Raw genomic sequence first — 24,321 nt, 5'->3', positions numbered from 1 at the left:
ACTTTGCAAAAGGACTTGCTTTATAAATCTAAGTGCAAGCCTCCTAATATTGCCGGTAAATCTAAAGTCTGGTTTGATTATGAATGCATGGGTTAAAAAAACAATTAATTGCAAAATACAAAACTTATAGAATCGATAATTCTCTGCTGCTACTCAGGGAACATCTTGAGCTAAAGAAGCGATATAAATGCCTAATTACTTGGAAGAAGAGTCTTGTACAAAAAGAAAATTGCCACCGTCTGCTACAAGCCTCTAGGCTAAGGTACTCAACTACTTTTTGGAGGCTCGTTGCCAAGGGGTGGTCTAAGTCATATAGCAATCCGGAATGTTTTATCCCGGCAAATACTTGGAAGGCGTATTTTAATAAAATATATGCGAGAGGTTACTCACAACAACAATATACATTTAAATTTGATGTGAAGGATCTTACTGAATGGCCCCCAGTTACCTGTAAGGAAGTTTCTAACCTTATTGCCAAATTGCAACCGGGCAAAGCCCCAGGGGCCGATATACCCCAGGAAGTATTTAAATCTAATGTAGACTGGTGGGCTCCTATACTAGCGGCCCTTTTCACGTTTATAGATCATTCCATCTTAATCCCAGAAGATTGGGGTCTCGCCATAATCATCCCAATCTTCAAAAAAGGCTCAAGATTTGAACCTTCTAATTATAGACCAATTAGCCTCTTAAGTATTGTTAGTAAATTATATGCTAGCCATCTGTACGATTTGCAGTGGCACGATCGCTTCTATTTCCACCCCCGCGCGCTAAAGCCTCTGCTGCTGCGCTGCGTTTCTGGAGAAATACAGGCATATGGAGCATGTACGTTATAGCGAGGCGACGTTAAGTGAAGCGACGTTAAGCGGGGTATGCCTGTACGTTGCTTATATGATAACACCTTTTTGTGTGTAAGATGTAACAGTGCGGGGCATTTATCTAATCTTATTCCCACCTTTAAGGGGGTTAAGCAGGGGTGTATTTTAGCCTCCTTATTGTTCAGTTTTTACATCAATTCTTTAGTTAATAGTCTGTTACCGAGTTGCCCACACCCGCCCAGATTATCTAAGAGGCCTCTGTCAATACTTTTATACGCTGACAACATAGCTCTTTTATCTTTGTCGTGTATCCGGTTAAGGCGTTCGTTAAGGGCACTTGCCAATTATTGCAGAACAGAAGGCCTGATAATTAACTATGATAAATCAAAAGTTCTAGTCTTTTCTAACAAAAGGCCAAAGCATAGTTGGCGGATAAATGAGCACGAAATTGAACAAGTAGCCTTCTTTAGATACCTAGGGATGATATTCCACTCATCCGGTTTGTGGCGACCCCAAGTAAGGATTGCCACTGCTAATGCGCAAAGAAGTGTGAAGGCGCTCCTCTCTTTTTACTTCTCTAAAGGGGAACAATATGCTCCAGCAGCTATCCGTATCTTTGTGACAAAAGTCATTCCTCAGCTACTGTATGGCGCAGAGGTGTGTGTCTATGATAATTTTTCCCCTCTGGAAGTAATTCAAACTAATTTTTTACGTTCTATATTAGCTGTCCCAAGCTGTGTGCCTAATTGCATCTTACGATTAGAAGCTGGACTTCCTTCCATAAAATCTCATATATGGATGTCTAGAATTAAATTATGGTTAAAAATGGCATTTGCGCCCGTGGGTTTGGCGCCTTATACCCTATCCGACGCCTTCCAGTCTAAATGGGAAGTGACGATAAACAACAAATTATTAAGTTTAGGGTTTTCTGTCCCTACGATTCTTAATATGGGCTATGTAAAAGCAAAATATTATATCCTCCAATGAATCCTGGACACTGATTTTCAGAACCACATGTTGAGGGCAATGAAAGCCAGATGCAATACAAGGCCATTTATTCTCGCCCATTATTTAACATTGTTGACCATTCCTAAATTCAGAATAGCTTTTACGCTGGCCAGGTTTTAATACCCTTCCTTCAGCTCTCTTAGAGGACAGATTTTAAAAAATTCCCTATGGTAAGAGGTTATGCTCATGTGATGAGGGGGCAATAGAATCGGTGGGTCACGTACTGCTATATTGCTCATTCTATCGAGATCTTCGAACTACTAATTGTTCCAATTTTAAAAAACATTCCAGGCAGAAATGAAGCTTTCTATGTTAATTATCTCTTAGCTGACCAAATCCCACAGATAACAGCAAAGGTTGCCAGTTTCTGCGCGGCTGCTATGCGTTGCAGAAGAACTTTGTTAAACCGATAGCTAATTTGAGGGCGAGGATTCGATTTTAATGTGAGTTTATGCTAAGTGTGCTGTGATGTATTGCATCATCTCTGTTTTTTATCTTGTACATTTTTTATTATTATTTTTATGCTAGTCTACTACTGTATTAATAAATTTCAATTCAATAAATGTAAACTATGTCAGCAAGATCTGCTTGGAATGCATGTACATGGTTCACCAACCACAGTGCAGGTGAATGTGAATTAACATTTTGCAAGAAGTAGCAAAAAGCAGATGGGTATGTGACGGAGTCTCCTATTTCCATTATTCCCAGTAATATTCTAATGGCAGAATTTCCGCATCTTCTTGTGGTGACATATAGGAATTCAAAATGCATGTGTAACTTGCAGATCTTGTTATGCTGAAATGTGCACACCATATATACCAAATAAGACAGTGGATACAGATAGGCCCTGGCCACTGTAGCCTTCTAGTAAGGAAGAAATATTTTACCAGTTCTTTCCAGATGTTGGAGACAAGCAGCCTGATCATGTGCTTATTTACTCAAATTCCATTTAATTTGATTGCTCTTTCTTCCAAGTAAATATGTATTAATTGGATTGTATGTAAGCAGATGGATCTTAAGCATGCTTAGTTGAAAATAATTTCCACTGGGTTCAATGGATGGGCTGTTTATTTTCACAAAATATGGTTGTCATTCCACATTTTCTAGTGCAATTACCCCATCACTTTTATAACCACAAACATTCCAATAAGAAAAGTGATAGGAAATTGCACTGGACTTTTCCACTAGCTTGCAGTGTCTTGTAGACTTTATGCAAATGTATCAGGATGATTATCAGTAAACCCAGCAACATCGTATAACCTCTGCTCATATTTTGTGCATACATATCAGTGTGAATGCTCAATAAACAGCAGCCTAGAAGTTCCCTCAAAGGGAAAAGCACATGGAGCCCATCAGCATTGGGCTCGTGGGACTTGTAGTTCAAAAAAGTAACTTTTCCAAGCTCTGCATTCACGTGGTGGTGATGAAATGCCTTGTGCTACCATTTTACTACAGTAAATTTGTTATTACTAGTTAATAATCATTTGCCATTTATGAAGGAGTCGGAGTCGGTACATTTCTACCGACTCCGACTCCACCCAAAATTGCTTGTGACTCCACGACTCCGACTCCACAGCCCTGGACGGCAGTGCTGAAACAGTAGCCCATGTACTGCTGTTCTGCTCTTTCTATAGAGATTTGAGGAATGAGCTAATTATCTCACTGCTGTCACCCTTTCCAGGGCATCCAACCAACTTCTACGTGGTTTTTCTTCTTGCAGACCAAGAACAGAGGGTGACAAATGTCTGCAAAATTTTTAGCAGGTGCCATTAGAATAAGTTCTATAATGGTACCTTGAGTTTTAATCCGTTATTACTCCTTTTTTATTAGTTCTTAGTTCTACTTATCCATCTCTCTTATTCTGGATTGTGGATTTATCAATTTTACTGATTGGTATCTTACAGAAGTGTTAGAATCCTAACAGGAAATCTGATTAAGCTGTATATTTGCCTTCTATTGCTTTTATTGTATACATTTTAATTGCAATGGCTTGTAGCTAACGCAAATAAAGGATTTGATTTGATTTTCCTTCTATTTTAGGAGAACCCTCCTCCTCTTTCTTGCAACATGTATAGCTGTGGGTGCTCCGCAAATACAAGAAAAAGGTGAGAAATATTCCTTATTTTACTGTAGAATGTTTGAATGATCTTCCTTTAAGATTCTGATAGCAATTACGTGGAATTTGTTTTTTCAAGATTTCTAACCCAAATGTCAGATAGAGTTACAGTGAGTGCAAAAGTTTAAAAAAACCAGTTTAGGAAAGTTGACCTTTCAAAATTTCTCAGATTTTCTGTCTGTGAAATTGCTTACATATTTAGGCAATTCCCAGAATAGGAAGTGGTGTACATTGTAAAGGCTTTGATTGTGGCTTCGTTGCATGTGGGTGTTTTTGAGGGTGGCAAACTGAAGCTGAATTACCTTTGCACTTCATGGGACTTCCAAAATTAACTAGTGCATAATAAGTGCTTAGTCTAAACCTGCATTTTAGGGCCAAAGAAGTGAAGTTGCTTTTTGGCTTATCCCTCCCCCCCTTTTTTTTTTCCAGTTGCAGATGTTGGCTAAAAAGCAACTGGTTGTGGTTTGTTGTTTATGTTTATTCGGAAGATTGATTGATGGGACAGATGGCTAGGCATTTGTTCTGGGATGCTAACATCTGAAGTTAGCATCTGTCTCTGTTTTAACAACAGTTAAAACCTGTGTCAGAGTTGTTACTTTTGAGATAAATGTAATACTAAGCCAGGGATGGGGAACATGTGGCCCTCCAGATGCTCTTGCATTAGTCCCAGTCACCAGGGACAGCAGATAGAGATGATGAGAATTGTGGTCCATCAACCTCTGTAAGGCTACAGGATCCCCATTCCTCTGCTAAGCACCCCTGCTTAGCATGAATGTGCAAATAGGAGGGTTCCTGGAGAGATCACAGTTGCTGCATTCATCCTCTGGTCCTGCTGCTGCTGCACCGCTATGAGCTAAGCCACAGTTTTGTCTTAGCTCGTTGCCTGAACCTAGACCTGTGCTTTGTCTCACTTTAATGTCTGGAGGAAACAAATCATGAGCCCGCATTTGGACAACACAGTCAGCCAGACCATGACATCGCTCACAGCAGTGCAACAACGGCAGGTTCAGGGGAGAAGAAAATTGGCTGCAGTCTCCTATCTAGGAGCCTGCATGCTTGCACATTTCTGCTAAGCCACATTTTGACTTAGTGTTCCATCCAAACCCAGCTCACTGTGAGGCTAATGCTGTTTGGCAGCTACTCAGGCTGTGGTCACATGAGCACTAATCACACGAAAAAACTGTTCCAGGACTGTACCACATGGGTTTACAAGTGGTTAAATTGTATGTTTTAACATTTATCCATGGAAAACAAACATCCTGCTCATAGAAAATAGTCATGTCAGGGAGACATAACTAAGCTAGAACCCTTCTCCTGACACTTAGCGTTCCTTCCCCCCAATCATCCATCCCAATCCCTTTTCCTTTTTTGTCATATCGTTTAGATTTTATGCTTGAAGACAGGGACTGTCTTAGCAGCAGTATCTGGAAGCTGCTCTGGGAGCATTTTGGGCTGAAGAACAGGATAAACGTGCTTTAAATAGAAGAATTAGGAGTTGTGTTCAGTCTTGTGGTCTCAAATTGTACAGTCCAGGAATAGATTTTCCCATCATAAGCTGTTGGTGAATACTAGATCTCAGATACTGAGATGCTCCAGTATTGGTGAAAGCTAGATATCAGATACTTCTATAGATGTTCAGAAGCAAGCACCTTAATTCTCTGCCATTAGTAGGAATATATTCTTCACCTTTTCTCTCACAAGATGAATCTTGATATATAAAGTCACATTGAGGATATCCCAGAATTCTGCTCTTCTCCATTCTCTTGAGAGGAAGGAATAATTATCTTGAAAGGAGTGGAGATGGCCTTTTTCTGATGATATCCTCAGAAACAACCAATTCCTACTTCTTCATAATGAGACATACAAAGAGTTTGTTACGTTTGCTGTTCATGAGAACCTGACCCTCTGTCAAGTTCATTCAGTTACTTGCAGACATAGCATAGAAATCCTCAGCCTCACATTGCAGTTTACAATCTTCTGAAACACACTGCATGTTGGATTTTAGTGACATTGGTATAAGCAGACAGCTGTACCTCTTGTATCTCATTTTTCTGATGTTTGTAGTAGAGAATGCTTATGTTTTTGTTACTGTCACATGGGCTGCTTTCAGACATGGGGCTTTTGCATTAGTTTAACTGGTTAAAATGGTATCACCTCTGTCCCGATTTCTAAAATTCCTTTCACACTGCAGTACCTGTTGTGTAAAGGAACAGGAGATTTTTCAGCCCAATATACCAGCATTTCGTGCAACTGTCTTTCACACGGCTATAATGAACGTCTTGTTTTTGCCCCTCACCCATTATACACATGCACACTGTAGTTTCCCACTGTGTAGGAGGTCTAAGATCTCATCCTGTCACCATGCAACCCCTCTCCCTTTAGCATCTGACATATTTTTTTTTTTTAGCAGTATAGACACAGGGGTGTGTGTGGGAAATGCTGCTACTACCCATGTCTGCGCCGGAATACCCGTACAGGCAAAAAAGAAAAGTGCGCCTAAAGGGCAGGAACACACTGCATGCTGGGATGCCTGTAACATGAGTGGCTGCAGCTAGCAAAAATCTCCTGCAATTTTCCGGGTTCCCAAGCTTGCAAATGGATTATTTCTGGCATTATTTATCATGAAAATCAGCTCTAAACTTGTACTATTCCACTAGAATTCCAGAACTAGCTTGTATGCTGTGTGAAAGATCAACTATAATGCACAAATTACCAAGTAAGAAATCGTCAAAATAATGGAATAAAGTGCAGTGTGAAAGCAGCCATGGAGAGTATGTAAAAGTTTGTTTATTGTGTTTTCATCCTGGCCTTCCTCCAAGTTGAGGACACTGCATATGCCCCCCCCATTTTATCCTCATAACGACCCTGTCAAGTAGATCAAGCTGGAAAATTGTGACTGGTTCAAGGTCACCTGGGGGATTTCATGGCTGAGCAGGTATTTGAACTCACTGATTCTTAAGTTATTTATGTTTATTTATTTATCTATTTATTGTATTTGTATACCGCCCCATAGCCGAAGCTCCCTGGGCGGTTTACAGTAACTAAATTTTTTTAAAACAAATATACAAATTTAAAACACATCTTTTAAAAACAATTTAAAACACAAATATACAAATTTAAAACAATTTAAAAACACATGCTAAAATGCCTGGGAGAAGAGGAAAGACTTGACCTGGCACCAAAGAGATAACAGTGATAGCGCCAGGCGCACCTTGTCAGGGAGATCATTCCATAATTTGGGGGCCACCACTGAGAAGGCCCTCTCCCTTGTTGCCACCCTCTGAGCTTCCCTTGAAGTAGGCACCCGGAGGAGGGCCTTGGATGTTGAGTGTAGTGTACGGGTAGGTTCGTATCGGGAGAGGCGTTCCATCAGGTATTGTGGTCCCAAGCTGTGTAAGGCTTTATAGGTTAAAACCAGCACCTTGAATCGAGCTCGGAAACATACAGGCAGCCAATGCAAGCAGGCCAGAATCGGTTTTATATGTTCAGACCGTCTGGTCCCTGTTACCAATCTGGCCACTGCATTTTGCACAAGCTGCAGTTTCCGAACCGTCTTCAAAGGCAGCCCCATGTAGAGTGCATTGCAGTAATCTAACTTGGAGGTTACCAGAGTATGGACAACTGAAGCCAGGTTATCCCTGTCCAGATTGGGGCGCATCTGGGCCACCAACCGAAGTTGGTAGAAGGCACTCCGTGCCACCTAGACTACCTGACCCTCAAGTGACAGAGATGGTTCTAGGAGAACCCCCAAGCTACGAACCTGCTCCTTCAGGGGGAGTGCAACCTCATCCAGGACAGGTTGGACATCCACCATCTGGTCAGAAGAACCACCCACTAGCAGCATCACAGTCTTGTCTGGCTTGAGCCTCAGTTTATTAGCCCTCATCCAGTCCATTGTCGCAGCCACATTGACAGCCTCACCTGAAGAAGATGAAAAGGAGAAATAGAGATGCATGTCATCAGTGTACTGATGGCAACGCACTCCAAAGCTCCGGATGACCGAACCCAACGGTTTCATGTAGATGTTGAACAGCATGGGGGACAGAGCTGACCCCTGTGGAACCCCATACTGGAGAATCCAGGGTGCTGAACAATGTTCCCCAAGCACCACCTTCTGGAGGCGACCTGCCAAGTAGGAGTGGAACCACCACAATGCAGTACCTCCCACTCCCAACTCAGCTAGTCTCCCAAGGAGGATACCATGGTCGATGGTATCGAAAGCTGCTGAGAGATCAAGAAGAATCAACGGAGTCACACTCCCCCGGTCTCTCTCCCGACAAAGGTCATCATACAGGGCGACCAAGGCTGTTTCCGTGCCAAAACCAGGCCTGAAACCCGACTGAAATGGACCCAGATAATCGGTCTCATCCAAGAGTGTCTGGAGCTGGCCTGCAACCACACGTTCAAGGACCCTGCCCAGGAATGGAACATTTGCTACCGGCCTGTAGTTATTAAGATTTTCTGGGTCCAAGGAGCGTCTCTTCAGGAGTGGTATCACTGCTGCCTCTTTCAGGCAGCCAGGAACCACCCCCTCTCGCAGAGAGGCATTAATCACTTCCCTGGCCCAGCCGGCTGTTCCATCCCTGCTAGCTTTTATTAGCCAAGAAGGGCACGGATCCAGCACAGAAGTGGTTGCACGAACCTGTCCAAGCACCGTGTCAACATCCTCAAGCTGTACCAACTGAAACTCATCCAAGAAATCGGGACAAGGCTGTGCTCTGGATACCTCTCTTGATTCACCTGCTATAACACTGGAGTCTAAGTCCTGGCAGATGCTAAAGATTTTATCCTGGAAGTGCCTAGCAAATTCATTATAGCGGGCCTCAGATGGTTCTACCATGTCCCTGGGGCCAGAGTGTAATAGCCCCCGGACAATTCTGAAGAGCTCCACTGGGCGGCAGAGTGATGATTTGACAGTGGCAGCAAAATATTGTTTTTTTGCTGCCCTCACTGCCCCTAAATACAGCTTACCATAGGCACTTAACAGTGTATAATTGCATCCACTAGGAGTTCGTCTCCATCTGCACTCAAGCCATCTCCTGTATTGTTTCATCGGTCTCAGCTCTGGGGTATACCATAGAGCCGTACGAGCTCTACACAGGAGAGGGCGCTCAGGAGCAATCATGTCAACCGCCTGGGTCATTTCTGTATTCCACAGTTCAGCCTGGGTTCAGCCAGCCCTATCAGCCAGAAAACTCCCCAGAGCCCTTTGGAAACCATCCGAATTCATTAGTCTCTGGGGGCGGACCAACTAAATAGGTCCCCCACCCTTGCAGAGGGGAAAAGCCGCTGTAAGTCTAAACTTCAGCAAGCAGTGATCTGTCCATGACAGAGGGACTGATGCAAGGCCCCCCACATTCAGATCACCAACTCCATGTCCAGTTGCAAAAACCAAATCTAGAGTATGCCCTGCTACATGTGTTGGGCCAATGGCATATTGGGGCAGTCCCATGGGTGTCATGGAGACCATGAAATCCTGAGCCGCCCCGGATAAGGTGGCCTCAGCATGGATGTTGACATCCCCCAGAACCAACAGTCTGGGGGATCTCAACAGTACACCCGAGACCACCTCCGTCAGCTCAGCTAGGGAGTCTGTTGGGCAGCAAAGTGGGCGGTACACCAACAGAATCCCCAGTCTGTCCCGGTGACCCAGCATAAGGTGCAAACACTCCAGACCAGTAGTCACATGAACAGGGTTCTTGTAGAGGGAGATGGAGCTCCTATAGACCACAGCAACCCCCCTCCCTAGCCCTCAGGTCTACCCTGATGCTGAACGAGGTACCCTGGCGGACATAGCTGGGAGAGGCTGACTCCCCCCGCTCACCCACTCAGGTTTCGGTTATACATGCCAGATCGGCTGCCTCATCCACTATTAAATCATGAATGAGGGAGATCTTATTATGCACCGATCTGGCATTTAGGAGCAGCATCCAGAGGCCTGAGAGCTGGCTGATAGGGCAACCAACAAACCTGTGGGTGTGGGGAGGACCGGAGCAAGGCACAGTCGTTAAGTGCCTGGGCCGTGTTCCCCTTACCTGGCAAGTCCTCCTCACAACGCCATATCTCCCTCTAACCGTCACTACACTAATTGGGGGCCCCTCAGGTCCTCCCCATTTGGCTCTGAGTCCTCTCTCCCAGGCACATGACTCAAGACCCAGAAAAAGGCAGACAAAGCAGGAGCCACCCCAGCCAGCCAGCTTATGTGTCCCCTCCAGAGAAGGGACAGGTGGAAGGAATCAGCAACAGCTGGCTGAGTACCTGGGTCCTGGTCCTGCAAGGCATGACAGCTGCCAAGCAGAAGTCCAACAGGGAGAGGGTGGTGGTGGTGGTAGCCGAGCAGCAGCAGCAAGCCAGCAGGCAGGCAGGCAGACAGCAGCAGCAACAGCTCTCCTTCCCTGGACAGCGATGGTCCCCTTCCTCCTGCAGGCACTTGGGTTACTGGAACTTCTGAAGATTTTATTCATTGGAGCTGCTGGTGATGGCTGTGGTTAGAAGGATTTAGCCAAGATACAAAAGGCCGCTTTATATACACGCAAGGATTTGAGTTTGTGCAGATTTTTTAAAAATTGTGCAGTAGACCTCGTCTCTGTTTCAACAGTGATTTCCATTATGACTGTGTTGATGGTGGGGCTGCCATTTAAGAAACCCAAACTTAATGCCTGTTTAGAAACAGAGAAATAGTTTCATACTTCTTTGGCTTCTTTCCATTATATTCTGGCACCCTTGATTTTATTATGTACATGTGTATTGTTCAAAGCATTATTGCTGTCCCCAAGCCCTTTAGATGTGATGGGCTAAAACCTTTTCCTGTCACTCAGTATTTGCATCTTTTAGGTTTTTTAGAATAGAAAACTCTTTCAAAATACAGGAAAAAAATAAAGACATGTGGCCCATAGAGAGGAAAAGGTGTTTGCTGGCTTCCCTAGCCATGCATTGTGTGCTCCAGGGATAAGACACAGCCCAGATAGCCTTATCTCCTATGCTTTAGGGAAATGATTAATGACGTCTGCAGGGAAAAAAGCATTAGTCTCCTGAAGTTGAAACAAGCCATTTTCAAGATGACATACCATCAATATTTATTGCAAAGAGATTGCCTCTCCTCCTTTGATTTCTTTTTTTAAAAAATTTAGAGCGTAAATGAAACCAGATGCCGACATCTGTGTAGAGGTGGGGGAGGAGGAATACCTGATCATTAATGAATATAGAAAAATATAATAATGGCCCTGACTAGGGAAAAAGCAAGAGTATTACATAAGTTACAAAAGTATGCATTTTGTTAAGTATCTTTGAACACTATTATATTTAGAAAGAGCTTTTGAGCAGGGCGGATGACATGGCTATAGCTTTCCATACAGGTGCCTCAGGCTTGAAGGTCTGCCTAAAGAGGTGCAGGCAATTGCTATAGAGACAAGTTTCTTCACAGCCCAACTTTTGCTTGTGAATGATTGGCTAGCCATGTGGATAGATCTTCTGCCTTTGTGGGACTGACTCACATTGCACTCTTAATCAGGGAACATAGGTCTGTAGTGGGCTTCTGTAATTAAGTCCCCTTCTGCTTGTAGTGGACTCCAGAATAATGCAGCAGATGCGTATCATCAGTGGCCTACTGCTGAGGGGCGATGATGATGATGATGGATTAATTAATGAAATAAATTTTATTCTGCATTTCCTCCAAAAAGCAGCCCAGTGCTTGGTACTGAAGCTGAAGGTGGCCAGGTAGGGGCAGTGGGCTTTCTCTTTGTCAGGACTGTTGGCAGGGTGAGGTGATAGTGAATGCTACATGATCCTTTACTGTGGCTGCTTATGTCTCTGAGGAAAGGGCCTTTCTGTATTTCTCTAGAGGCCACGACAGGCAGAGTGGTTAACCACTGTGGTTAAATGCACTTTTTACATGGAATAAGAGATTAATATGCAGATAATTTATCAGTCACAGTGATATGAATATAATGTGCCAGGCACTTGTGATGGTGCTCCTGTGTCAGTGGAACCAATACATATTTTTTCAGGTATGTCCTTCCCTAGACTCCATGTTTGTGGATTCTAGACAGAAATAAAAAATCGCTTTTCAACTCATCCTCCTTTGTTTTAGCTTACTTAACTTTAGAGCAGCCTCTATCATCACTTTTAAGGAAAAACACTCGTAAGGAACCTCTGCTTTCCTTCACCAGTTCTGTCATAAGTGCAATGATGTGGGGTGGAAACTTTTCAAGTGCTTTATTTTTCTGCAGATAAATTTCTGTTTCACTATTTCTTTATTAACAATGAATGGATGCCAGCTGCAAATAAATATTAGGCAAGCTTGGCACTTCCAAAGGTTTTAGCTTTGTTTTCTAAATTCAAGTAAAATAAAAATGGTAAACCAGATCATTTTCTAGAACAGTGGTTCCCAACCTGAGGGCTGTGATCCCCAGGGTGGCTGCAAAGTAATCTGGGGGGCCCGTGACAGTAAAGAAATTATTTATTTATTAAAAAGTCTTCCCTCCCTGCATGCTGTCTGCTCCCCACTGCCACTGCAGACAACACCTCCTCCTTGCTTCAATGGGGGGGGTAATTTTGCTGAAGTGGCAGAGTGTCTTTCAGGTGGGCTGAGGGCAGGTGTCCGGCTATATCATGTGGCAGATGATGAAGGAGGCTGAGGGCGGAGTTACCAAGAAGAAGAGGGGATTACTATCACCGACTCCCATCTCCTTGCACTACCACTGCTGACAACGCCCTTGCTCAGAACAAGAGGAAAGGGCTTTTCGAGAAGCAAGGCTGAAAGGAAAGGCTGCTTTCTTCCTGCCTGCCTGCCTTTATTGGCTCCTGATCCACTGCCATCTCCTTTTAAAACTTATTCTTATTTGCGAGGGTGCCCAGATCTCACCTTTGGCCTAGACAGAGCCAACAAGTAGTGAAGAAGCGCAGGACTTGCTCACCCTCCATTTCTGAGGCTAAGGGTGTGTGCCAGCATCTCTCCATTCTTCCACCTACACTCTGACCCCCAATCTCTCTCTCCAAGACACTGCAGCAGTTGAGGGCTTCCCCACTCCCACATGCCCGAATGTATGCATGCTTGCAGAAAGGGCAGGTGTTTTGTGTCTGTGTGCACTGATCTGTCTTCTGCTCCACTTTCATTCCCCAAGTGCATACTAACCAAGTCATCAGTTTTGATTATCATCCCAAGGCCTAAAAGCACTACCCCCTCCTCAATCTGTGCACCTTGTTGTCTGCAGTGCACAATCTAGCATCCCCACCATGAACACATTGTTACTTCTTGATTATTATTTAAAAGAAAAAGAAAAAAAAAGCTCAGCAGGTTGGCTGAGGCTGGGATCCTGGTATTGCAGCAGAAATGTATTTATTTAATTAATTATTACTGCATTTATATCCCACCTTTCCTCCAAGTTGCTCAAGGTGCTGCACATGGTTCCCCCCCTTTCCATTTTATCCTTACACAGACCCGGTGAGATAGGTCAGGCTGAGAGACTATGTTTGGTCTAAGGCAGCCTTTCCCAACCAGTGTGCCTCCAGATGTTGTTGGACCACAACTCCCATCAGCCTCAGCCAGCATTGCCAATGGTCAGGAAGATGGGAGTTGTGGTCCAACAACATCTGGAGGCACACTGGTTGGGAAAGGCTGGTCTAAGGTCACCTAGTGGGCTTCATGGCTGGGTGGGGATTTGAACCTGGTTCTTAGTCCAACACTGTAACCCACTGGCATTGGGAGACAGGACTGTATATCTTCAGACTGTGCGTGTGCAGGGGAGGGGGATATAAATTTGATTGGAACTTTGCATTAAGAAAAAAAAGCAATACCTCCCAGTCTGCAGGGAGCTGTTAATGGAAAGGGATATTTGGAGATATGATTTTGCCAAACACAATTTTTTCAATTAACAGAGACTAAAATTACAATTAGCATGCGGGGGGGGGGGGGTCACAAAATTATTTGAGCTTACAAAGGGGTACCCATAAAGGTTGGGCACCACTGTTCTAGAACATCAGGAAAATTTCCTGTCCTAATTTGTACAGGATTTTTTCCCTAGAAAACCCAAATCATTGCATAAATATATTGCCGACTCTTTTGCTTAAAGAATCACATTTTGAGTTTAAAACTACAATTTAACCATATGCAATATTTTATGTAATCTACTTTCATAATAATTTAAATAATTTAAATGCTTTTATTATACTTTTATGTTATTTTTTATGAACTGCACTGTGATCACGTTTGGTGAATGGTGGTATGGAAAGGTCTTAATAAATATTTGAGTCAGTATCAATATTGGATTTGAAATTGTTTTTATATATGCATATTTTAACACATTTTTATTGTATTGTAAAATCTCTTCCAGATACTTCATAGAAAATTATTCATAAATAAAAATTTAAAAAATAATAAAAATAATACAAAGAAGAAACCTCCAACAAAAATTTGCAGTGGGGGATGCTCTTGTTCATGTCTATTTTGAGGATACTCCACCTATTGGTTCACTGTCCCCTTCTCTTTCCTATAGTAGATAGTTGGCATTCAGTGACCACCGACCGTGCTTTGTTCTCACTGAACTGTTTTGAGGGATAGTTGCCTCTTAGTTCCCTCCTCCAAATAATTTATTTGGATCTATTTCTGAAAGCAAAGTTTGGTGTCCTCTTGAACATGCTGATACTTCCCTCTCATTTCTCAGTAGCACTGTTTTTACTAAAATCTTGTTGGCATTTACCAGCTCAGTTTGCTATTAGTAGGAGGGAGAGACTGATATGTGAAACTTAGCACTGATTAGGGTCCCCTCCCCCCCAAAAAATACTTTCACTGTTCTCCAGAGCTTGGAAGATTACTTTTAAAAAGGAATAAATTATAATTACTGTTACATGGCCCCCAAAAGGAATAAATTACCATTACCTTTACAACTGTTCTGAAAGGAATTGATTACTTTACCATTACTCAAAAGTAATCAATACAATTACACTTGTTCCTTTAAAAAAACTAGAGTGCCTACAAAGTGCTGGCCTTGGCTGCTGCACACTAAGTTGCCTAAAACAACATTAAAAATAAACACACACACACACACAAAGGTAGTAGAATAATCCTTTTTATCCATAAGATAGCAGTAGTGGTCTCTCTGCTGGTAAAAGAGGCGGGAAGGGAGGCAGAGGCCACTACTCAAATCTTTACACGTTAAACCAAGCGCACCCCCCCCCCAGACTCTCAGCCAGCAAGTGTCATTTCTCTCACGGAACCACATACGGACCCTGCCCTGCCAACTAAGGGACACCCACCCAAGCAAACATTTTCCCTGACATGCAAAACAGTTAAAACACTGCAAATGCAGCACAGTAGCCAGGGAGGGCGGTGGAGACCACTTTGCATGCCAAGTGCAAACACAGTATTCTCTCTCTCTCTCTCTCTCTCTCTCTCTCTCTCTCTCTCTCTCTCTCTCTCACACACACACACACACACACACACACACACACACACACTCTCTCTCTCTCTCTCTCTCTCTCTCTCTCTCTCTCTCTCTCTCTCTCTCTCTCTCTCTCTCTCTTCCACAATTATTCATCTGCATTCCACTGATGCCTCCTTTTCCTCCTCCTTCATCCACATCCTTGCCCTCTTGGTTCTTTTCTTTCTCCACCACTGTCATTTTTCTAACAATTGTTTTCTCCACTCCACCCTTGTCTCTCTCTGCACCTTCTTCCTCACAGCCTCCTACCCACCCACAGAGCACAAGGGAAGAGCGATGCTGCACAGGAGCCCAATTTGAGGCACATGATTTTCATCCACAAATCACACGAACAGAAGACTTCCCCTGCCCCCCCCCCCCCAGTAATGGCCAAAAGTGATGCTGGAAACATTATAGTTACTCCTCAAAAGTAATAAAATTACTCCTCATTCTATTTCAATCAAAATGTAAAGGAATTACCCACTTGTTCTTAAAAAAGTAATAAATTACTTCCAAGCTCTGCTGTTCTCCTGAAAAACTCCATCCAGGCCTGATTTGACCCATGTCACCTCTGTAAAACCTGTGTGGCGTTTCATTGCCATTAAAAACACCCACACACGAACACACAATTGCAGCTATGCCATAATCATGCTTGGAAAATTTTGGCATTTAAATTATAGCACTGATTTCTCACTGTACCATGACGAAATCTATACAGTTACTACAAATTAGACAATAGCTTAAATAAATGAATTGTTTTGAGGCTAGACATCCAAAAGAATTGGCAGATGTGTAATCCCCCCATCTCAAATGATACATCTCCTATGCCTCGGACCATGTTGGCTGTTTGCCATTCTACACACTCTAACATAGCTACACTGCAAGGTGTGTAACTAATTTTCAAGATGTATAGCACAGTCAAATTTATACATTCATTGCCAATTTTTAAAAACTTTTCCAGAGAAGTGTTTGGCTTTTGTGTGCATATGTGTGTATTTTTGCTAGAAACTGAGCCAAGATGTGTCTGTTCTTAACATTTGCTAGTAATATCTTTGGTAAAAAGAGAGAAGGCAAGTTGGGAAATGAAACTTAATTTCTTGGTAAAGTCTGTGGAAATCCTTCTGTTTCAAGGACTCTCTTCATTTAGTTTTGGCTTTGGCTTTGACTTGCTCTCATGCTGACAAAAACCTGATCATTCAACTTTAGTCCTGATGTAATAGCACATCCTGGTGTTCCCAGAACTCAAAAGAGGAATTAATCGTGCAAATTAAATACACCTCCTGCAGCTAATTGATTTGTTTGATACTGTGTGGTGGCCTAATAGCTTTTAGAATCAGATGCCAGGCTTATGTGGATGTGATGCCATTTTTCGAACTTGCCCACAAAGCTGCTACTGACATATTAGTGTCACATTAGTAACATTTAGTGCATCAGGGTGAAACTGCTTATGAAAATGGCAGACCATGTATCAGAATTGGGTGGGCATTTTTTCCTTATGCAGTATGTTAAAGAGAGAAAATTAAAGCACAGGATCAGTGGGCAGGAAGTGGGAGAGCAGGACTCTTTCCTCAGCCTGTGCTTTTCCTCCCAGTATGATTTCTCCCCAGCCATTTTTCTCTCGACGAGGCTCTGTGACCAGAAAAACAACTGGCAGATAAAAGTGTAAGTGGGGAAGAGTTTAGTTTTCGTCTCTTGCTCATCCACACTCTAAATCTTCTACCTCCATTGGCTGTTTTATAAGGATTCATAAAGATACTTTTATACAGATACTTCATCCTCAATTTTTGTTTTCATCCTCAATTTTTATTCTCTTCCTTCTTGGTAGAGGGCCTCTTGGTAGTTCCATCATCCTCAAAAGGTTTTGTGGGGGTGGCCGGGGAGACAGCATTCTCTGTGCAAGTCCCTAAGCAGAAGAATTCCCTCCCCAGACAGGTGCTGGCACCCTCATTGTACAGCTTCTGTCATATGTTGAAGATGCACCTCCTCACCCTGGCTTTTGACGCTTGAGATATATAATTTTAGGGCCCTCTCTAGTTGTGAATGCAATTTCTTTTAAACTGTTTTAAATATTGTATTTTATATTGTTGTGACCTGCCCTGGGAGCTTCTGGTGAAGGGCAGGTAATAAAAATATTACCCTTATTACTAGGAAAAACTGCAGCATAATAGGCTTTTTCCCTTGAAGTCAGGTTGGGGAGGGGACAGCACCCTCTGTCAACCCTGTAGCCAGCCTTCCTTGTTAGGTGGGGCAGCCATATTTCTAGGTGGGGCATTGGGGGGAGAGGCGCATAGAGCCAGCCAATCCTGCACCCCCTCACTCCTCCATCCAGATAGTGTGCTAATTTACATGAATGAAATTTAATGGTTGAACTTTCTCATCCTTTTTTTTTTTGAGAGATCCCCAGGAATATGAGACTCAAAAGCTTGACTTTGCCTATAGCTACAGGCCCCTTTCACCTGTGATCTGTCCCTGTGTTCTGATTCTTCATGAACTGAACTACTTTGGTAATTACAGTGAGCTCCTGAGCTTGGCTTTGATGCTGCATTAGGTAAATCAGTTTTAGATTCCATCCGAAAAACAAACTTAGGGGAAGGGCAGAGAGAAAACAAATACTGTAGGATGTGTTTGTTAAATCCTTCTTGGGAGACCCTCCTTCTAGTTTTGTTCCTGACCTGTAGATTTTTCTTCCTGTTGGACAATCAAGGGAAAGCTTTTTACTGGCTGCTATATAAAGGATGACCTAAGCAATTGGAAACTAATTATAGATTTTTTTAATGGTTGCTGGGCTGATTTTTCTGTCCACAAGCCCTGAAAAGGTGCTGTACTGGGCTGCACATATTGGGAAAAACAGAAATTAGGCTTGAGTTATAACCTAGCTAACTGTACCGTACACAGCAATAATTTCTGTTCCTCTAGGGCTGTTTTCATCCTTTGGCATCAAGTAATCAAGAAAAAGAAGAAAAAATAAACACTATGATTGTGAGTATAGTGAGTGCTTTAAAAGAGTACAGGGTAGCCATTTTTTCAGATCACTTTAAGTTCTCTCTTTATTTAACCCTTTAGCAATAAGTACCCAGTCCTGCTGTATTCATAATAGTAACTGGAGAATGAAGAAACACTTCGTAGTGCAGGCAAGCATGCTTCTTTATTGCTGGCTGGGTATAGAACACAAATGAAAATGAAAAGCAGAGCAAAGGCTGTTTTTTTCAGGATCAAGTAATTATAGTGTGATTATGATAATAAAAAATCCATCCACAGTCAGGGAAAGTCTTAAGTGAGCAGACTTTTGGGGGTTCTTCCAGATGAGGCTTTTGGTGTGCGCTTGCCCTGCCTTATTCACTGAATTTTTCAGAGGGTTCTATTCTTAAATTGCTCCTGTTCTTAAAACAAGCTATCATTCTTTAAATGGAGGCTGTCATTGTCTGTCATGTCACAAAAAGAAGTCAATTCCCCCCCCAATCCTAGGAGGGGCAAAGCACAGCTCTGGGGGGCAGCGCCTCCATTTGCTCCTCTCTTGCTACAGGCCTGCCCTCTGTTAACCCTTTAGCCTTTTTTTGTCTATCTCCGTAGTGCACCCTTATATGGGGCTGGTATAGAAATTAAGTTATTTGATGAGAACCTCATTGGCATGGTAGAAGTGCACTGTCATCTATTTTCTGTGCCTTGCTTTTGGTCTGCACTGATCTTGGATTTTTGTGGCCCCTCCAGCATGTGGCTATTCTCTGAAGTTAAGCTATTTGCATAATACTTTCTGTAGGTAGGTATCTGTAAATTAAAAATGTACTAGACTGGTTATACTGTATAGCTGAGTATTAATCAGAGGCATAGTATATAGAAAATAATGTTCAATAATCTGCTTGATGTAGATGGGATCTTCATTACTTGAAAGTAATCTGCTTTCTCACTTCAGGGATAACCTAACATCATTTTGCAGCTTCACATTCAGTGTCAGTGAAAGAAACAACAATATTTCATGAAAATGTTCAGTGGTATTGAAATCTCTAATAGTAAATATTGTTCAAAATGTCATCTACTTTTTTAAATCCAAAATTATGTACCAGTTTCATATTCACCAAAAGTACATATTTCCAGTTGTGAAGTTGGATGAAAAACTTGTTGAACACCAGCAAAGTTCTGAAAATTGTTACTTTTACGTAAGGGTCAAGGTTATGATGAACCATTTTGAAATAACATATTGTAGTAGGATTGCCTGGCCTCCAAGAGGTCTTCTGTATCTTTAAGAGTTGTACAGGGGGAAGGGAGAATTCCACCTTGTGGTTTTCCCCATTACAGTGTTGCAAGAACACCTGCACTTGGCTGACTTTCTCTTCTCGTAAAGATACAGGATCAGTCTCAGGCCATGAACCTGGCAACCCTATATCGTAGTGGGATGCAGGACCCTCCGAAATACCATTGTTATGACATAATATCAGGCATACATTTTTGTTGTGTATTTATACCACTCATTTCTTCTATACTGTGTTTCAGCTGGAGGGATAAGGAGTATTAGGCATGCATCTTGTGGTCTGTATTCACTGCGAAGTGTTTTATGCAGATGACTTGAGTGAACTGTTGGTCAGAAGCAGCTATTCGTATGTGATATTAGCCATCTTCCAGTGTTCAGATACAGTATTACAAGTAAACACGTGAGGAAGGTTGTGGTGATGAGCATGTTAGCTCTACCGAAGACCACATGAACTGGGGAGCCTCCTGTACTCCTGGAGGCTCCCTGTGTGTTTTAGAACCTTAGTGGATACAGGAGGCTCCTGCTTCAGTTAGTCATCCTCTAATTTGTGGAGGGTGGCAAAAATGCCAGGGGGGGGAAGGGCAGACCTAGCATTCTCATCCTCTCCACCCCCTCCCCGGAATGTTTACTTAACACTGAATGTGAAGTGACAGAAGAGAGCTATTATAAACCATTTGAATGAAAGTAAGCACCTTTGTAGTCTTCTCACCCCTTCCTTTCTCTTTTTTTTCCCCAGGCATAGATGTTCTTCATCATTTAGGTCTAAGTGGGCAAGCTATGCATCACCAATCAACAGGGACTACACTGCCTTTTCCACGTACTTCATTACCTCAGGGGGTTCATTTGAGTGCCTCAGGAGTTGTTTTGTCCACAGAAACAGCCATTGAGGAGCCCATTCCTCAAGTGATAGTGTCACGTGTCGGCTCCCAGTTTGCCGTATTGATTAGCTTACGCTCTTACAAAGTAAACAATGCCTTTCTTTTCAGTATTAGAAATAAAAATAGACTGCAGTTTGGTATACAGTTGCTACCAAGGAAGATAATGGTGCACACTGGAGGGAAGCAGTCTGTATATTTTGATTACAGTGTTCATGATGAGCAGTGGCACACATTTGCTATTGATGTTACAGAAAAAACAGTGTCCCTGTATACTCAGTGTGGAAGGAAGCACTTCAGCAGGGAGACTTTTTCTAAAGTACAGCAGTTCAATTCACATAGTTTGTTTACCTTAGGAAGGATGAATTCCCATTCAGTCAACTTTGAAGGAGTAATATGTCAGCTGGATATTATCCCCTCTGCACAAGCCTTGGCAAACTATTGTAAATATGTGAAACAGCAGTGTCGCCAAGCTGACACATACCGATCTCAGATAACACCTCCAGACACATCTCTTGGGGTGCTCCCTAGCAAACAGTTGGAAGAAGAAACCAAACCAGATTACATGTCATTCAGTACAAGGAAAGGAGCCTCAAACCATCATATCAACAAATCTGCATCTGTCCACATGCCTGCAGAATCCCTAGAGACAACTCCCTTGACCCATCTTTGCTTAGGAAATATTACTGCATTGGAAATTATGCCTGAACCAAATGACCAGGGAATTGTGAAAGTGTCAAAAATTCATCAGCAAGGTGTCAGCAAAAGGAAAGATGGTCTCCAGACTCTCACAAAATTGCCTCTGAACCTGACTGACAATGCCACAGAAGATACAAGCAGGAAAAATTATCCTGATCTGCTGTTTTCCATGAAGCAGACTAAAACCAAAAATACGATGAAGAACACATCAAAGCAGTATTCATATGAACCTGTGGAGATGCAGCAATTTTTAAACACAACATTATACAGGGCTTCTGATTCTGTGTCTTTAAATAACCAGTTTGCTTCAAGGGATGAAGGTACATTTTCGGTTGATGAAACTTATAATGCAGAAACCAGTTATGAACTTGATGGTTACGATTATGACTATGAAGAATTGGAAAGAATGTTTGAAATAGAGAATCTAAGAGGGCCTAAAGGAAACCCTGGAGAGCCGGTAAGTTCTCTTGCGTATGTATTTCTTAATAAAATACAGCAGGAGTTCACAAGCTACATCATAGTGACTCAAAAAGCATGTTGATGTAGGAATTTTCCAGTGTTTTCAGTGTGGTACTTTAGTGCTTAAATTGGAAGTATCAGAAATAACCGTAACCTTTTGGTCCCTAGTAGAAGTAGGCATGCTGTTGTGGGTGGATTCTCTTGATTTTTCTAGAGAAAAATATGTAGTCAGGGAACCAGACTGAAGGTCAGAGGACGAGACGAAGATCTTCTCTCTTTAGTGACATTACATTGTCTGAATGCTGGAAGCCTTTCTCCCAGTCCTTTCTAGTTTTAAGGCCTAGTTCTCATGTGATGGTAAAGTTATGTCTTGGATGTGCTGCTTCAGATTGTAAAGGGGTGAGACACAAGATTGAGTGCTTATTTACACACACACACACACACACTTTCCTGCACATAAAAATGTGGCATGTCATAAAGAAGACAAGTGATATGGCCCAGAACCTGTTTATTCCATTTTAAAATAAATTTAAATTGAATAAAATAAAAACTCAGTGAGGACAAGTCCTAGGTGTGTAGCAGAAATTGCTTATATACTACCTGCATAGCTAGAAATATCTTTTTATAAAAGTAAAATGTCAGATTTTTATGATTCCAAGATACACATCAGAGCTTTGATCAGCAGTCCTCCATTGCACACAATCATGGCCATTCTGATTTTTAGATTCTTGTTTATGAGGCATTCCACCCCCCCTAAAAACCTAGATAGGTGAGACACAAATGCTTTCAAAGACCTTCCTCTATCAACAAGCCTTTTAAGTAGAGACCTTATCCCAGTCTGTGTCTATGTTGGAATTGCTTTTTAAGATGTTTTTAAAGGGTTTTTTTAAAAGATGTTTTTAATGATGTTTTGCTTTAATATGTTTTAAAAGATGTTTTGTTTTAATATATTTTAATATCTGTTTCTAAGGTGTTTTAGAGTGTTCTTAGTGTTTTGTTTGCCACCCTGGTCTCCTTCATGGAGGAAAGGCAGGATATAAATTTAATAATAATAATAATAATAATAATAATTGTCTACAAATAAACATATGTAATCTAATACACTATGCTAAGAAAAGTCAAATGAGTATTTTAAAGTGTAAACATCAACAAATGAAACCAATTGTAGCTGACTTGTTTAAGCCATTTATATTGGTTCACGAAGCAATCCATGCACCTGCAATATGCCACATTAGCAGCTACTCACTGAATAAACAGCAGTTATAACTGTTTGTTGATTTATTAGATTACGCTTCAGACAAAGGGCTCCCAGAACAGTGTGTCAAAAGAGCAAATTAAAACATTAAAATTGTGAAAGCAGAGATTAATAAAATAATAGTAATAAAGCAGCCTGGACAATTTTTATTTTTTTAAAAAAGATTTCCCCTCAGTGACAAAAGGTACCAGGTAAACCTCCTGAGGGAGAAAGGTTTAGAGACAAAGAACCATAACTCCTCCATCATTGACTTAACCTCCAGTGATGGCAGGGCATGGTGAAAAGCCTCTCAGGTAATCAGAAAACCTGGTTGGGTTTATGTGGAGGAACAGGTCATTAAGGAACTCAGTTTCAAGCCATTTTGGGCTTAAAAGATTGTTTATTTATTAGATTTCTTACCTGCACTTCACCATAAGGTCCCACAGTGGCTTTCAGAAATGTAAACATACTATATTAACACCATTAAAACAATATCAAGCAGCACTTACTTGTTATTGAATATCTGCCAAGTAATCTTGATGATATTGCTTAATTTATTGGTTTAACATGTAAAGGATACTGCTCTGAGAGCTGGTTTATACGTTACCCTTTTAATGGGGGACTATCTGTAATGAGGATACCCTGCTCTTCTACGAGTAGCCTCTTTTTCCAACAACTGGAAAAGTTGCTATTTCTAGAAATACCTCTTCATCCTTACGTTGTCCCATGCTGTTGGCAAGGAGCCATCACTAGGGAGAATAAAGAAGAAAATAGACAGTGACACAATTTTCTTATTGTCTCTGATATGGAAAAATGAAGTGCTGATGTGACAGTGAGTTTACAGTGGTAGTGGGAGCGGAAGGGACTCTATACTTACCAGAAGTGGGAGCAAGGAGAGAGCTGAAATAAGACTCTGGAATATTGTTGCCTAATTTTCCTGTAGTTGGTGTCAGGAATGGAAGCCACCACAAAGACAGGGAAGCTTCAGTATATTTGATCTCTAATTATTGGATAATTTGTAAGCCAGTGTTCAGGCAGAGATAGACAAGAAACCTTCAGGTATTTTCTAGACTTATAGTTCTATGTTCAGATGCAGCTTACTTGAGCTTCATTATGGTTTTGGGCCACTTGTCAGAAGTCCATGTTGTTTGATATTAGGACAGTTAGTAAACATATTTATTTCTATGGCCTACTGGCCTACAGCAATTTTATCTCATTCTAGAGTAGGCCTTCCCTTTTTGCTCATTTTTGCTGATTCATGTAGGGTTTTTTTTAATGTTAACAATGTATCTTCATTTGACAAAGTGAGCTCTAGTTCATGAAAGCTTGTCTCCAGAGGACAGTAATACAGGAACACCATTGCAGAACTAATGAAGAGGAATGATGTGTGGATGGTCCAGTATATATCCACCACTAATGCTCTATTATTGCACCAATGACACGTTGCAGAAT

At 41.9% G+C, this 24,321-nt stretch overlaps 1 protein-coding gene across 1 annotated transcript in view; it reads left to right on the top strand.

Annotated features, from left to right (window-relative positions):
* The window catches only part of COL24A1 (collagen type XXIV alpha 1 chain), a 333,005-nt gene that overhangs the window by 18,677 nt on the left and 290,007 nt on the right, over positions 1 to 24,321 (top strand). The window contains exons 2-3 of the mRNA XM_061633547.1: positions 3,864 to 3,928; positions 20,339 to 21,633. Coding sequence (XP_061489531.1) covers positions 3,864 to 3,928; positions 20,339 to 21,633 — 1,360 coding nt within the window. The remainder of the gene's footprint in view (positions 1 to 3,863; positions 3,929 to 20,338; positions 21,634 to 24,321) is intronic.

Source organism: Rhineura floridana, chromosome 6 (genome assembly GCF_030035675.1).
Source record: "Rhineura floridana isolate rRhiFlo1 chromosome 6, rRhiFlo1.hap2, whole genome shotgun sequence".
In the NCBI taxonomy this organism is placed as follows: domain Eukaryota; kingdom Metazoa; phylum Chordata; class Lepidosauria; order Squamata; family Rhineuridae; genus Rhineura; species Rhineura floridana.
The sequence above is the reverse complement of the archived record's forward strand: the minus strand, read 5'-3'. Positions and strand labels throughout refer to the sequence as shown.